Below are 15342 nucleotides of genomic sequence, written 5' to 3'. Positions count from 1 at the left end.
GAGCTACATTACATCAGCATTACTAATGCAATACCGTTTATCCTCCACATTGTTTTAAGCTGGGCAGTCAATTAAAAACGCACCTCGGTACCGATCTGATCTAACATGGAGGATGAATTGTCTGAGGTCAAATGCAAACTGCTGCAAGATTTGGGAGACGGATATTTACATTCATACTAAATCTATACCTGTTGAATTGGGGCTTTTTCTCAAAGCTTCAGAAACCCTGAGCCCTCCGGTAATTGGGATGGTGAGAATGGTAGGTTTCCGGAAACTTCGCAACAAATTAGACTCCCATCTAAATGACTGCTCCATAGGCTCAAGGAACACCCACCCACAAAACCCATCTCCACAACCACCAGATTATCTCACCAGCAAGTGAGACTGCAAAGGTTTGGGGGCCCGGCCGTACCACTCGGCGCGGCGCATGGGGGGGTTTCGTGCCCATTTGGCTGCGACTGACCGTTTCTCCGTCGCTTGGTTTTGCCCCTGCTCCCCCTGCGCAGGCACCTACAGTGCGTCAGGCCGGAGCTTTATAGCGGCCGCCTGGGCGGCTCCGCTCGCTGTTTTTCCTCTTCTCCTGGTCGTTCCTCTTCCCGCGGCTCGCGAAGATGCAGCTCAAACCGATGGAGATTAACCCCGAGGTGAGCGTCAGGTGCATCGCTGCTCGGGGACCGCATTGCTGAGAGTCAGCCCAGGCCAGGTAGCTGCCTCGATGACCGGCTTTATTTTTGTATTTTTTTCTGTGCATTTGCCTTTCAGATGCTGAACAAAGTGAGTGGCGTCTCGCACTGCCTCTGTACCCTTCCCCCCGGGAGCGCCGAGGCGGAGGCGCGCATCAGCTCCGGCTGTCTCTGTCTCGCAGGGACCCAGCGGCGTCCCGCGCGCTCCCAGATGCCATCCGTCTGCCCCAGCATAGGGGTCGCGGGGTGGGGATGACTCTGCGGAACCGTCCGAGGTGGGAGGGAGGAGGGGACTGGGCCCAGATGCGAGCGAGGGCCAGGCTCCCGAGGGCGTGGCGCGGGCCGCGCGGACTCGGGTGCCCGGGCTTCGCGCGAGCCACGTGTGGGCCGCGCTTTGTGCTGTGTCACTGCGCGGGCGGGGGTGGGGAAAGAAGCTGGGGGGCGGGGCAGGCCGCGACTCCTCCCAGGCTGGGATGGGGGCACCGAGGGCGCCGGCTCGGCCCCGCCCTCCGGCAGGTGCCCGCCCCTCGCGGGTCTCGGAGCCCCTGGCCGCGCTCTTTCTTCTCCGCAGGTGCTGGCCCGGCTGGGGGTCGCCGGCCAGTGGCGCTTCGCGGACGTGCTGGGGCTGGAGGAGGAGGCTCTGGGCTCGGTGCCAGCGCCAGCCTGCGCGCTGCTGCTGCTGTTTCCCCTCACGGCCCAGGTAGGGCGTGGGGCCCGGGGTGCGCGGGCCCGGGATGGTGCGCGCGGCTTCCAGACCCGAGTGAGGCGTGGAGGACCGTGTAGACTCCCGGCTCCCGCCCCTCCCGGACTGGGCGCCCACACCTGCAGAACTGCCCCTTTCCTGCGGGATGTGGGGGGAGATATCGTGGTACCTACTCATTGGTGGTTAGAGAATTTACTGGCTCCTCGCTCGTCCATCCAGCGTGGCCTTGAATTTCAAAGAGAAGAAGCAGCATCTCTGTTCCGTCATCTCAGTTACAAAGAAAAGAATTCATCTTCTTCTTAAGTTCACTGGAACCTACGCTTTTCAGAGCCTTCCATTTCAAGGAATGGCTGGCTGGTTGTTTCCCTTTAAGGGCTGAGAACTGTCAGTTTCTGGTTTGGTTCTCAGACTCCCACCTTGCATTAAAAAGGGGTGGGGGGTGGCCAGCGGGCTTGCCTAAGCCACAGGGAAACAATAGGTTTTTTTAATGCTCCCTCTCCACTCGGGTCTTTGGTGGCCTTGGGTTTCTTCCCTACAACATGCACACTCGGTTTTTAGCCTCTTAGATGTGTGTGTGGTTTTTTTATTTGTTTTTAAAGCGTAGTCATTTTGTGTGTGGGGTCTCCTTTCACGTCCTGTCTTTCCTCTCGGACCCTGTAGCTAAGTGAAACAGGTGGGCATTAAAGCAGTTTTAGAAACACCTTTTCATTTCCCTTTAGATGGTCTTCCTCCTACAAGTGTGCATGGATATATGTACCTCAAAGACTGAGCGTCAGATATAAAAAGGTAGCTGGGATGATTGTTGTCTTGCAATGTATGAAATCCCACTAACTGGCCTGGGATTGTCTATCTCCTGTTGCTGTCCCTGATTTGGGAGTGGTGAAATCTGCATTAACAAAACCCCGGGGCAGTAGCTTTTGGGGCTACATTCCAAACACTGTAAGCTTTAATTGAAGCACCACCATGCTAGGACTGGGCGTTCTAGAAGCATCCTCAGCATAAATTATTAAGCCCTATGGGAAGTTGCATTCCTCTTAGTACATGGACTATTGTGAATTTAAAAACCCTTATTAAAGCTACTAGGATAATCTCCCTGTCCTGTTTTATTGCAAAGCCTTTTGTTGGGTAAACCGGAGTGGCCAAATAATTGCAAGTCAAATTAGCTTCCGTGTTGACCCAATCAAATACCATCTCCTCTCTTTTGAGCCTGTCCCTGAGCTCGCTTGCTCTTTAGAGGCTCCATGATGACTCGGAGATTTTGAGCGGCACTCACGGGCAAGGCCTCTGGGAGGCAGTGGTGCATCGTGTTTGTCTTTCAAAGGCCTACTGCTTGCTTTTTTACAGGATGAGGCTGCACTTGTTCTGGTTTGAATCACCTGGGTACTTAGTCCTTTAGCTTAATTGGGGAAGTCAGATTGATTGAGCACCCAGTCTGTGACACAGAACACCAATTAGGCTAAACACTGAAGCAAACTCAAAAGTTGAGGTTTGTATGTTGACTTCTGAATAAGCTGATGTTAATTTAGAAAGCATCTGATTTTGAGAGTGTTATGAAATCCTAACTGGACCAGTTATTTTTTTAAAAGATTTTATTTTACTTGATTTTATTTGAGAGAGGCAGACCGAGCACAAGTGGGGGGAGGGGCAGAGGGAGAAGCAGACTTGCTGCTGAGCAAGGAGCCCAAGGCAGGACTGGATCCCAGCAGAAGGCAGGCACTTAACTGACTGAGCCACCCAGCTGCCAACTAACTGGACCAGTTCAGAAATAGTAGTTTTAAGTGATAATGAAATATTTGCAAAAGTATCTCCATGCAAAAGCTCAAACATAATAGAGAATGGTGCTATCCCGTTAAAAAGCAAAAACAGAAGTGAAAATCCTTAACAGTCTATGAGTAGTAACTCATTTCAGAGATGTGATAGATCTTTGATGTTAGAATTTCCTATGAGCTGGCCTTGCGGAACGGGAGATCTTTTTTGTCTGATGGTGTCACAGACAAGGCTTAAATTTCAGTTATGTGTATAGTAATGCAGAGCGACTGGAATTGCAAATATACTTCAGGGGCACCTGGCTGGCTCAGTGGGTGGAGTATGCAACTCTTGATCTCAGGGGTTGTAGGTCTGAGCCTCACGTTGGGTGTAGAGATTACTTAAAATCTAAAAAAAAAAAAAAAAAAGAAACATGCTTTTGATGTTCTCTCCAATTATACTGGTTATGAGACATTAGTGTTTCTATGGCATTGGCGCCATGCTTTTTTTTTTTTTTTTTTTTAAAGATTTTATTTATTTGACAGATCAAGAGTAAGCAGAGAGGCAGGCAGAGAGGAGGAAGCAGGCTCCCCGCTGAGTGGAGAGCCCAGTGCGGGGCTTGATCCCAGGACCCTGGGATCATGACCTCAGCTGAAGGCAGAGGCTTTAACCCACTGAGCCACCCAGGTGCCCTGGCACCATGCTTTCAACTGAGAAGTCCTTCCTTTAAGGTCTAAAATTTATTAATGAAAGGTCCAGACAAGCCCACTAAATTACTGTACAAAGAGCAGATGGATTCTTTGAGGAAAACTATTCTCTAGTCTCATTTACTGATCTCTTCTGACACCCCTCCACCCCCCCATTGTTAATCTGTTCTCAAAATGTATCGTTGACAAGGACAAACAAGTGTCCGGTCTACCTCTTGTAGGATGAGAAGATTTCATGAAATCCCAGCCCAGCACCCTAAGTCAGTTGTCGTTCCTCCCCTCCCCGCCCCCCAAAAAGTGGGAACAATTTCTTTAAATTGCTCCTTTCAGCAGTTAAATCTTGTTTTGTATTTGTTATTGAAAAGAAGCGTACATGGACGCAGTAGAAGTAGGTCTTCCAAGAATGCTGGGATAGAGACAAAGCTTGATTGGGGTCCTGTGTGAAGTACAATGGGTGGTGTGTAAGGACAACAGAAAAAATGAACTTGCCTGTTCTGACTTCAGGAGACATGCATTTTCGAGCTAAAAGGTTGCAGTGGCGTCTAGACCAATCCTTGGGCAACATCCAAGGCCGTGACCACGCTGCAGCATCAGGGTGGAGTCTCAGAACCTCTCAGAACCCTATGGGCTGGCGTGGGTGTGGGAGGCAGACGGGCGAGTCTCTGGGCACTGGCCAACCCCTAGAACCAGGGCTCCTGGTCACACATCCCACTTGTGTTTCCATTTAGGTGGTAGAACTCGCTGTGTCTCTGTCTGTTAGTGCTTTGCATTTTCATTTGAGATAGAAAAATGTTTTCTATTCCCAGCATGAGAACTTCAGGAAAAAACAGATCGAAGAGCTGAAGGGACAAGCGGTCAGTCCTAAGGTGTATTTCATGAAGCAGACCATTGGCAACTCCTGTGGGACCATCGGGATCATCCATGCTGTGGCCAATAACCAAGACAAACTGGAGTTTGGTAAGTGCGTTTTGAGGGCAGTCCTATCGTTGATCTCTAGTTAACCATAACTTGTCATCCCCCCAACCCCCAGGGGTCTGTTGAGCAAAGTCACTGCCTTACATTTTTCTGAAACCTAATCCGGATGGAACCAGTAGGCAGATTAATGATTGAGTCTCTTCTGAGGGAAGGAAACGCCTTTTCCAAGAAATATTGTCTAGCTTCTCTTCCACCCGGAGGGGAAGAGGGAGCGAGGGGCAGTTCTGTGCTCCTTCTCTGCACAGGCTCTACCACTGGCACGCTGCAAGTTGGGGTGATTCGTACGTGCTTCTGTTCCATTCTCGATGACTCGGAAGAAGTGGAGATGAGGTTAAACCATCAAACATGAACCCTCAGGATTTGTCTCTAATGGTTCTGGGTCTCTTAAGCAACAGGAGAACCAAAGTAGAATAGGACAGCTGGACGAGGATACTGTGAAAATTGCTGTGGGAAAACGTGGTGGCAGCTTGCTACGTTGCAAGGATCCAGCCAGGAGCCTAGTCAGGTGTGGGGTCTTAGCTCATTTCCCATGAATGTTCTGGAGGAAAGGGAAGAAAGGATTGTCAGAAGCACAATGAGCAGCACTAAAATATATGAAAAGACACGACATAATGTGTGCTAGTGGCCAAGGGTCCGTGAACTTTCTTAAAAGGTGAGAGTAAATCTTCTAGGGGTTTGAGGGCCGTTAGGTCTCTGTCTTTGTAGTTCAAAGGCAGCCCCAGGCAAGATCTAAACCAGTGGATGTGGTTGTGTTCCAATAATACAAAAATAGGCACACTACTTTGCCAACTCCCGACTTAGGCGGTGGATGGAGGTAGCTAAGAATGGAATAATTTCAGGGGCGCCTGGGTGGCTCAGTGGGTTAAGGCCTCTGCCTTCGGCTCAGGTCATGGTCTCAGGGTCCTGGGATCGAGCCCCGTGTCAGGCCCTCTGCTGGCGGGGAGCCTGCTTTCCCCTCTCTCTGCCTGCCTCTCCGCCTACTTGTGAGCTCTGCCTGTCAAATAAATAAATAAAATCTTTAAAAAAAAAAAAAAAGAATGGAATAATATCAGTGAATAGTCCATGGTGTTACTTGGAACAGGTCGGATACTTTTTTTATTATTATTTTTTTAAGCGAGGTAAGTGTGGCCAAAACTACTGCTGGTATACTTCCCAAACCAAAAAAAAAAAAAAAAAAAAGTCTGGCCATAAAGATCCAATTTTTCTAGAACTCAATTTTTCATATTAAACAATATTTCATATTTCAATTTTTCATATTAACTTGCCATATTAAGGAGGTAGAGCTTGAACCTTTACCTTTACTTCTTCTGCAGTAAGTCTCCCATAAGAGTCCTCTGTTCGGAAGGTTAGCAGAGCTTGTGGAACTCTTGTAGCTGTAGTCATGATTGTACTGCAGAGAAGTTACTGGAGTCCCAGCCCTGTCCATAAAGTGAAAAGGATTCCTTCCAAATTTTAAATGGTCTTTACTTAACTAATTTTTTGAGTTTAGAGCTGAAAGTTTGAATATGGTCTTTGAAATACAAATCGTTCTTGCTCTAGCCACGTTGTCTTCTAGACTCAGCTGCATTGAGCAGTGACAAAATGCTTAGGCCAAACTGTCAGCCGGTCCTTTGTCCCTGGGCCCGACTAGTAGGCGCTTTACGTTTGTTAAGATCCATGGGTTAACGTCTATCTGGATAACCATACTACTAAGACTGCATTTTCTAAGTAAAAAAATCTTGGTTTGAGAACCATTATTAGACTAGAATGTCATTGTGCCACATGGGATCGTGAAGATAACAGCAATTAGAAGAGTGCTGTGCTGGGCTGGCTCAGCGCATAGAGCGCCCAACTCCTAATCTCGGGCTCGTGAGTTCGAGTCCCCTGTCAAGCATAGAGATTCCTTAAATAAATCAATCTTTAAAATAAAAACAAAAAAACAACCAGTGTTTGACAAGATAGTTCCTGCCTTTATGTTAAGACAGATCTCACAAATAACATGTTCCGAGGGCATTAGCACCTTAATGAGGGTGATGAGGGAATTGAGGGCGGGAGGGCAGGGGAGAGAGGCAGGAGAAGGCTTGGCCCTGGAGGAGCAGAGAGTTCGGCGGCTTGAATGCAGGGAGAAGGGACTGCTAGGAAAGAGGCTGAGGCAGAAAGGAACAGCTCATCCACCTCGTCCGGGACCACGGGAAAGTTAACTTGAGTCGCCAAACATGGCTGCATAACAGCCGAAGTGTGTTGTAAGTGTGCACCCATTTACGCTATTCTATCTATACTAATATGCTCTTGGTTTTTTTTTTTTTTTTTTTTTTAAAGAGGATGGGTCCGTCCTGAAACAGTTTCTTTCGGAAACGGAGAAGCTGTCCCCTGAAGACCGAGCAAAATGCTTTGAAAAGAACGAGGTAGGAAGAGCACTTGTGGAGCATCAGCTTTAAGGGACTACAGAGGATCTTGTGCTAATTATTTCCTCTCGTCTGCAGGCCATTCAGGCAGCCCATGATGCTGTGGCACAGGAAGGCCAATGTCGGGTAAATGCAATTACAGATCGGGGCCGGGCTGCCCGGGTGCCATCTGTTTCGCCCCTGAACCACATACAATGAATCTCTAACCTGAACACAGCAGACCTCTCCACCCAAGGCTAATTAAGCCCAAGGAAGCCCAGAAAATTCTACCAGAATCATGCTTTGACCAGACCCATTCATTAAAATGGCTCTTCGGGAATCTGATTGGCAGTAAACATGGTCTTGAGTAAATTCAAACAGTACTTTGTTCAGATCCAAATGATTCTAAGAGAGGAAGCAATTGAGCATTTCACATACTCTTCCCGTAGACTGTTGGAGCGGGTAAGATTACCAGCAGGGACTGACAGTCTCTAGAAGGCTTCAGTATATCGTGAATCTGAACACAGTCCCGCAGTCAGCTGTTAATTTAGATTTAAGTCTGTATCAGTGCCTTTAAAACTACTGTTGGCCCTGCCACTTTCTAGTCTTGACCTTGGGTGATATACTCAATCCTCCCTAAGCCTGAATTTCCTCCTCAGTAAAAAGTTCTAGCTTTCTAGTAGTTACTATATTTATCTTGATAGATTAGGGTTTTATGACAGTCTTGTAACATTGTCTAGTATATAAAAAAGAGGTACATGTTAGCCATACTAATTTAAAATAATACATAAGCAAGTCTGAGTGTATTATACTTAGAGGGACAGAATTTATTAACAAATTAAGTTGTCTTAAAATCATTGCAAAATATGTGTATTAAATCAATACATTATATATTTTGAAGTTAATACAACATTATGTCAATTATCTCAGTAAAGCTAAAGACAAGTTTTTAATACAATATATAGTACAATCAAAACTCATCATCAAAAATATTTCTTGACTCTTCAGGTAGACGACAAAGTGAATTTTCATTTTATTCTGTTTAACAACGTGGATGGCCATCTCTATGAACTTGGTAGGTTTCACTCCCACTTTTGGAGCCTCCTACGGTTTTAGGCATTCCTTCCGATGAAATTATTCTTACAGTTTTGGTGCGTAACTTTGTGGCACATAGTGTATCTTTGTTCACAAAGCCAGCACACCGTACTCTCCTTGGGGCCCTTAACCCTTTTTCTCACACTTCTGCCACCCATCAGGCAGTGACCTGCAGACGGAGTGGTTTTAGTCACAGACCGGTAAGGAGATCTGTGCCAGTTGAAGTCCTCCGTGTTCAGCTTTCCTCTTCCCACCTTCCACTACACACAACCAGTGTAGGCTCTTCAGCAGCGTCCTGACAAGGAATACTTTTGGAAAAAGATAAATGCTTCAATGTGAAACCATTTGGACATGCTGGGGGCTGCTTTCTCTTAGCTGGTATTTGCTAACAGGAAAGATGGGCCTCCTGGTACAATTCTCCTCTTTGTATTAACAGAGGAAGAGAATTACCTATATGCAGACCAGAGCAAAGGATACTTGGGGCCAGTCAGCAGTCAATGAGGGGCAGTGAAGTCCGAAGGATCCCTTCTTGGTCCACCTTCCTGACACCTCAGAGGCTGCATCTGCCTTTTACTCTGGGCTCCTTCCCAGGAGAGGTGGCCCAAGCCTTTCTGTTAGGGTGGCCACTTTGGGCTTGTATGGTCCTGTTGCTTGAGGATTAGAATTGCCCTGGGTGGACCCTAGGAACACTTGAGGCTCCTTTCCAGCGACTGCTTCTGACCAGCCCCTCTCCGTGGGAGTGACAGTGGGAGATGGAAAACTTCTCTTGAGGCTGGGTAAGCACAGCAGTCCGAGCATCTGCAGAGAAAGTTGAGCTGCCTGGCTTCTGTGTTCCAGATGGACGAATGCCTTTCCCGGTAAACCACGGCACCAGTTCAGAGGACTCCTTGCTGCAGGTAATCTTTGGAAGCCCTCTTCCCCTGAGGCCCACCTTTCTTTGGCCATACTGTCTCAGGGGCTAATACTTTTTCTGGACAGCAGGCACCCATCGTCTGAGTGAATAGTCTTCAGGGCTTAAAGCGTATTTTGGTAATTCTGTCTACCGTATTTTCTAGCAAATGGTCTTAAACAGGATCCCCCAGAGCAGCCGTGACTAATCTGTATTGTGTGCTGACTTCAGTCCAGGGTTGGAATTAGCCAGAAAGCCATGGCTTTACTTCCTTGTGGGATTAAGGGAACCATTGTTCTCCTGTCAGATCACATCACAGCTAAGGACTTAAGGGACAGAAACCCAAGCCTTTCCTAATCCATCTCATGCTGCTGGATTTGGGTCGGTCTCACAGGTTGTATATTATGGGTTCCAGTTAGGCCGTCAACTTCAGTTTTTTCTTCTCTCTTGGGCTGCTGTTATGGGGCAAGAGGAGCAGATTCAAAACCTGCCTCAATATAAGATCCAGGATCACTGTCCTTACTGTAAATGACTCCAGAAACCTCTTAATTCTGGACAAGGGTTGATAGACTACCTGAGGTGCCTCCCCCCTAAAAACAAGTCTTCTAGAATTGAATCAATTTACTGTTATGAAGGGAAGTTGTTTAATTGTAATTTTTTAAAAAATGCTGTTAAGGTCTTAATACTTCATCTGTAGTCAGAACTAATCTTTTTTGAGTGCTTGCTGTATACAGATGAAGGTCTGGAAGACTCTCCGTAAAGAACCAGGTAGAAAGTATTTTGAAAATGGGCTTTGTGTGGCACTGGGCTCTGTTGCCAAGCCAGGCATACCTCAGGGATATTGTGGGTTCAGGTCCAGACCATTGCAATAAAGTGAATGTTGCAGTGAAGCGAGTTATAAATGAGATGTTTAGTTCCCAGTGCACATAGAAGTTCTGTTCGAACAATACTGTAGCCTGTTTAGACAGTATGCCAGTATACACTTAAGGAACAGCATACATATTTTAATGAAAAACCTCTCATTTCTGGAAAAAAATGCCTGCCATCATCTGAGCTTTCCAAGTTGCGAAGTTTTGCTGGTGGAGGTCTTGCCTTCTGCCTTGCTGTGGACGGCTTCTCAAGGCAGGGGAGGCTGTGGCAAGTTCTTTAAAGAAGACAGCAGTGAAGCTGGCTGCCTCTGTTGATTTTCCTTTCGTGAATGTTTTCTCTGTAGTGGGCGGTGCTTTGATAGTGGGCGGTGCTTTCTGTAGTGGGCGGTGCTTTTGATAGAGAATTTTACCTGCAGTAGAATGGCTTTTAAAATTGGAGCCGATCCTCTGAGACCCCCACTGCTGCTGTAACAACTTAGTTTATGATGTTTTCTAGCCCTTAAAGCCTCTTCCGTTGTCATTTCAACAGTCTTCACAGCTTCTTTGCCAGGAGTAGATCCCATCTCTAGAAACCACTTTCTTTGTTCACTGTGAGATGCACCTTATCTGTTCAGATTTTCTCCTGAGGCTGCAGCAGTCCATCCTGCCTTCTCGCTCTGCTTCTCACTCCAGTTCTCTTGCTCTTCTCTTTCCACCACATCTGCTCTTTCTCTGAGTCTTGAGCACTGCAAAGTCCTTCATGAGGGGTGGAATCCTCTTCTCCCAGACTCCTGTTAATGTTCATATTTGATCTCTTTCCACGAATCCAGAATGTTCTCAGTGACATCTAGAATGGTGAATTGTTTCCAGAAGGTTTTCGATTTACCCAGCATCATCAGAGGAATCACTCTCTATGGCAGCAATAGTGTTACAAAATGTGTTTCTTAAATAATAAGACTAGCAAGTTGAAATGACTTGCTGATTCCTAGGGCTCTGGAATGGATGGTACTTAGTAGGCATGAAAATAGCCTTAACCTTGTCCAGCTCCATCAGAACTGGGGTGACAGGGTGCACTGTCCATGACCGATCATATTTTGAAAGAAATCCTTTTTTTCTGAGCTGTAGGTCTCAAGAGTGGGCTCAAAATATTCAGTAAACTATGTTGTAAACAGATAGAATGCCATCCAGGCTTTGTTTTTCCACTGATAGAGCCCAGGCAGAGTAGACCTAGCCTACTTCTAGGGCCCTAGGGTTTTCAGAATGGTCAGTGAGCATTGGCCTCAACTTAAAATCCCCAGCTGCATTAGCCCCTAGCAGGAGAGCCTGTCCTTAGAAGCTTTGAACCCAGCCATTGACTTCTCTGCTCTAGCTTCAAAAGTCCTAAGTGGCATCCTCTTCCAGTAGAAGTGTAGGTCATTCACGTGGGAAGTCTGTTGCTAAGTGGAGCTGCCTGTGTTAATGACCTTGGCTAATCTTATGGATAATGTGGTGTAGCTTCTCCATCCGCCCTTGCTGCTTCCCCCTAGTTTTTTGATGTTACGGAGATGGCTTCTTTCCTTAAACTTGGACCGACCTCTGCCAGCCTCACACTTCTCTGCAGCTTCGTCCCCTCTCTTAGCCTCCACAGAACGGAGAATTAGGGCCTCCCTCTGGATTAGGTTTTGGCTGAGGGGAATGTTGTGGCTGGTTTCATCTTCTATCTGGACCACTCATACTTTCTCCATATGAGCAGTAAGGCTGTTCTGCTTTCTTATCATTCATGTGGTCTCTGGAATAGCCCTTTTAAATTTTTTTTTTTTTTTTAAGATTTATTTATTTATTTATTTGACAGACCACAAGTAGGCAGAGAGGCAGGCAGAGAGAGGAGGAGGAAGCAGGCTTCCCACTGAGCAGAGAGCCCGATGTGGGGCTCCATCCCAGGACCCTGGGATCATGACCTGAGCCGAAGGCAGAGGCTTTTAACCCACTGAGCCACCCAGGTGCCCCAGCCCTTTTAATTTTCTTTAAGAACTTTTCCTTTGCTTTCACAACTTGGCTAACTGCTGGGCACGTGAGTCCTAGCTCTTGGCCTGTCTTCACTTTCAACATGGCTTCCTTCCCAAGCATAACCCTTCCTAGCTCTGGATTTAAAGTGAGAGATGTGGGACTTTTCCTTTCGTATGAACACATTAGAGGCCACCGTAGGGTTATGAACTGGCCTAATTTCATATTGTCTTGGAACAGGGAGGCCTAGGGGAGAGAGACACGGGGAGAAAGCTGGTTCCCGGAGCCATGGGAATGCACACGTGTATTGACAAAGGTTGCCGTCTTGTGCGGATGTGGTTTGTAGCACCCTCAAACGAAGATTGTGACATGAAATGTCACTAATCATAGATCATAACAAATACAATAAAAAAGTTTAAAATACCGCAAGAATCACCACAATGTGACACAGAAACCCAAAGCAAGAAAATGCCATTGAGAAAAGGCACCGATAGACTTACTTGATGGAGGCTACTGCAGACTTTATGTTTGTAAAAACTCAACCTGTGAGAAGAATGGGAAGACGAAGTGCGATAAAATGAGGTCTGCTGTGTGGTGTTCGGCTGTCAGAGCCATGGCACAGCCTGTGGACCGTGTCTAGGTGAATGTGTAGCTCGTTAAACTTTATCCGTAACAACAGGCAGCAGGCTGTAGTTTGACCCTGGTGCTAGAGGCAGTTCTCGGTGTCTTCTCTCTTCCAGAGCATGCATCTGATGAGGCTCTGAGTTAGTGATTATATCCCACATTTTACAGGTGAGGAAACTGAGGTACTGGGTTAAGTGATGTTCAGGGTCAGTGGCTTAAATGGCAAAACCGTGGTGCAAATCTGGGCAGTCCTCACACCACTGTTCAGTACTGCCTTTTTGGGGTAATAGACCTGGCCTGGGAACATCTAAACCTCGTGACCTCAAGGTGGACCACTAGTGTGAACCAAGTTATGCCACAGGAGGGAGGGTCACTTTCTGTAGCCTGCTGTCAGTTACATCTGAGATAAGTTAGAGCCAATTCTCGGGTATATGAGGGGCATTTGGGAGTAGGAATATGGAATGAGAAACATCTGGAAAAGCAGGATCGAGTTGGGCTTGGGAGACAGAATTTACTTAGGGAAGAGAGGAAGAGGCAGAACTTCTGGAGATGACCCATTTGGGGAAAAAACTGGTACTTCAAATAAAGCTCTAAAATACTTTACTATGAAACATTGCTAATACCATAAAAAATGTACCCACACAGGATGCTGAAACTGTTACTTGAGTAGAATTTGCAAGGTGTGGGGAAAGTAAAACAGTTTAAAAAATAATAAAAATTAGTTAGAATCTCATTTAAAATTAAACGGAATATAAGCCAGCATCTTAGTGAAAATTCTTGTCCTGAGTAAGGCTGGTTGTATGTGGTTAAAGCTGTTCTAGGTTGTCTGAACTCTATGGTTTATTATTGCTAAACTGGTAAGAAATTACATAAACTGGGGCGCCTGGGTGGCTCAGTAGTCGTTAAGCGTCTGCTTCTGCTCAGGTATTGATCCCAGGGTTCTGGGATCGAGCCCGGCATCTGGCTCCCTGCTCAGCAGGAAGCCTGCTTCTCCCTCTCCCACTCGCTTGTATTCCTTCTTTCCCCTGCCCCTGTCAAATAAATTAATAAAATCTTAAAAAAAAAAAAATTACATAAACTTAACCCATGAATTCAGAGGCCACGTCACTGCTTTACAAACACATGTTTAATGGCGGCCATCCCTGTGCGTACTACAGGAAAGGTCTGGAATGCTAATATATTAAAAATTCTAATAGAGAATGAGATATGTAGATGTCAGTCTAGAATTTCCCTCTAGTTTTTACAGGTGGTTCTAAAGCAGGAGCAAAATTCTGGGTGTGGCTGATGCTTTTTAAGGGCCAAACTCATGGATTTGATGGTTTTTAGAGCTTGGAGCTGATGTGTCGAGACTGTCCTCTCCTCTTAAAGGTCTTATATTTCATATGGTTTGTGGAGCGGTCTTTCCAGTGGACTTTTTACAAATGAAACTGATTGATATTCACTCTGCCAAGGCATTTAACCCCTAGAATTTGGGATCATTTTTTTTCTATTACCAATCTTTGTAATCTGGGTCTTGGAACTAGTAACACTAGTTCAACACTAGTAACATTCCAACCATCAATGACCCATTAATACCTGGAAACCAGGTGTTTAAAGCTGTTCTGTGAAATGTTTATTTGAAAGAAATTCATGTTTACTTGAAATTTATTGAGGCCTAAGAGAACTCTTAGGCCTTATGGGAGAGAGGATCTATTTTTTTTTTTTCACCTTGTTGTGATTTGAGGAAAAGTGCACTCCTAGTGTATGTAGTTTTGTTGTCAAAACCAGGCACGAGGTGAAGGAGGCCCGGGGCACTTGGTGGAAGTCATAAAAAAGTCAGAGCTTCCAAAGTCAAGTCCATGTCATGGGTTCTTGTCTTGCTCATCACCTGATTTTTTAGTTTTTTAAAAATTTTTTGTTATTGTTGTTGTTATTTTGGTCTGAAGCCAGTCCTGGTTTATAAGTTTAATGGGGGGTTTGAAGTTGATCACGGTGACCTCTGAGCCATACCGTTTAACTTTTCTGATGCAACTTTCTTTTGAGCCGCTGCTGTTTGGATATGAATGACCTTTCTCCTTTCAGGATGCTGCCAAGGTCTGCAGAGAATTCACGGAGCGTGAGCAAGGGGAGGTCCGCTTTTCTGCGGTGGCACTCTGCAAGGCGGCCTAATGCCCTGGGCGGGGGACGTAGCCTTTTCGCCCCTCTTCCCCTTCTGTGTGAAACCAACCCCCCACCAACACAGTCCAAAATGCTTCCGTCCTTGTGGAACACAGCTGTTCTCCTTAGGTTCTGCAGATAAGCTCTCCCCCTACCCCACCGCCCTGCCACACCCGAACTCTAGCAGAGCCCAGCTGTCGAGCGAGCAAGGTTTGGTATGAACCTCAGATGGCGAAGCATTCTCCCTCCCCCCATGTATGTATTGTACCTCAATAGCTAAGGCTTTAAATGGCCACTTTGGTTTGCGTCTGTAAATTAAGGCCTTGGATGTGGTTTAATTGTTTGTCCTTAAAAGAAATAAAACTTTTCTGCTGAGTAAGAGATGAGCTTCAACTGGTTTCCACTTTCTCTTTGACCTTCTCCTCCAAGGCTATATGATTGTCTTCCATGGATGCAACTCCTAGGGCACAAGTAGGAGAATTACCATAAAAACAGTATTGGTTCAGTGTCTCCAGACTTCCTCTATTCAGTCATTCATTCCATTTATTTTAAAGATTTTCGGTAATCTCCACGCCCAGGCTGGGGCTTGA

The 15342-nt window shown here is 46.2% G+C and overlaps 1 protein-coding gene and 1 long non-coding RNA gene across 2 annotated transcripts in view; one reads left to right on the top strand and one right to left on the bottom strand.

Annotated features, from left to right (window-relative positions):
• LOC309863704 overlaps nucleotides 1-573 on the bottom strand; it is a 28096-nt gene extending 27523 nt beyond the window's left edge. The window contains exon 1 of the long non-coding RNA XR_014311192.1: nucleotides 515-573. This is a non-coding gene — a long non-coding RNA (uncharacterized lncRNA). The remainder of the gene's footprint in view (nucleotides 1-514) is intronic.
• Nucleotides 530-15133, top strand: UCHL1 (ubiquitin C-terminal hydrolase L1). Its single transcript, XM_082728853.1, has 9 exons — nucleotides 530-644; nucleotides 763-774; nucleotides 1255-1383; nucleotides 4646-4796; nucleotides 7113-7198; nucleotides 7277-7324; nucleotides 8186-8252; nucleotides 9110-9168; nucleotides 14678-15133. Exons 1-9 carry the CDS (start codon nucleotides 612-614, stop codon nucleotides 14762-14764), a joined length of 672 nt encoding a protein of 223 aa, XP_082584979.1. The 5' UTR covers nucleotides 530-611; the 3' UTR covers nucleotides 14765-15133.
• Nucleotides 15134-15342: the final 209 nt, after the last annotated feature.

Source organism: Mustela nivalis, assembly GCF_964662115.1.
Source record: "Mustela nivalis genome assembly, chromosome: 4".
Taxonomy (NCBI): Eukaryota; Metazoa; Chordata; class Mammalia; order Carnivora; family Mustelidae; genus Mustela; species Mustela nivalis.
Note: the sequence above shows the minus strand (reverse complement) of the source record. Positions and strands in the feature narration are given on the sequence as shown.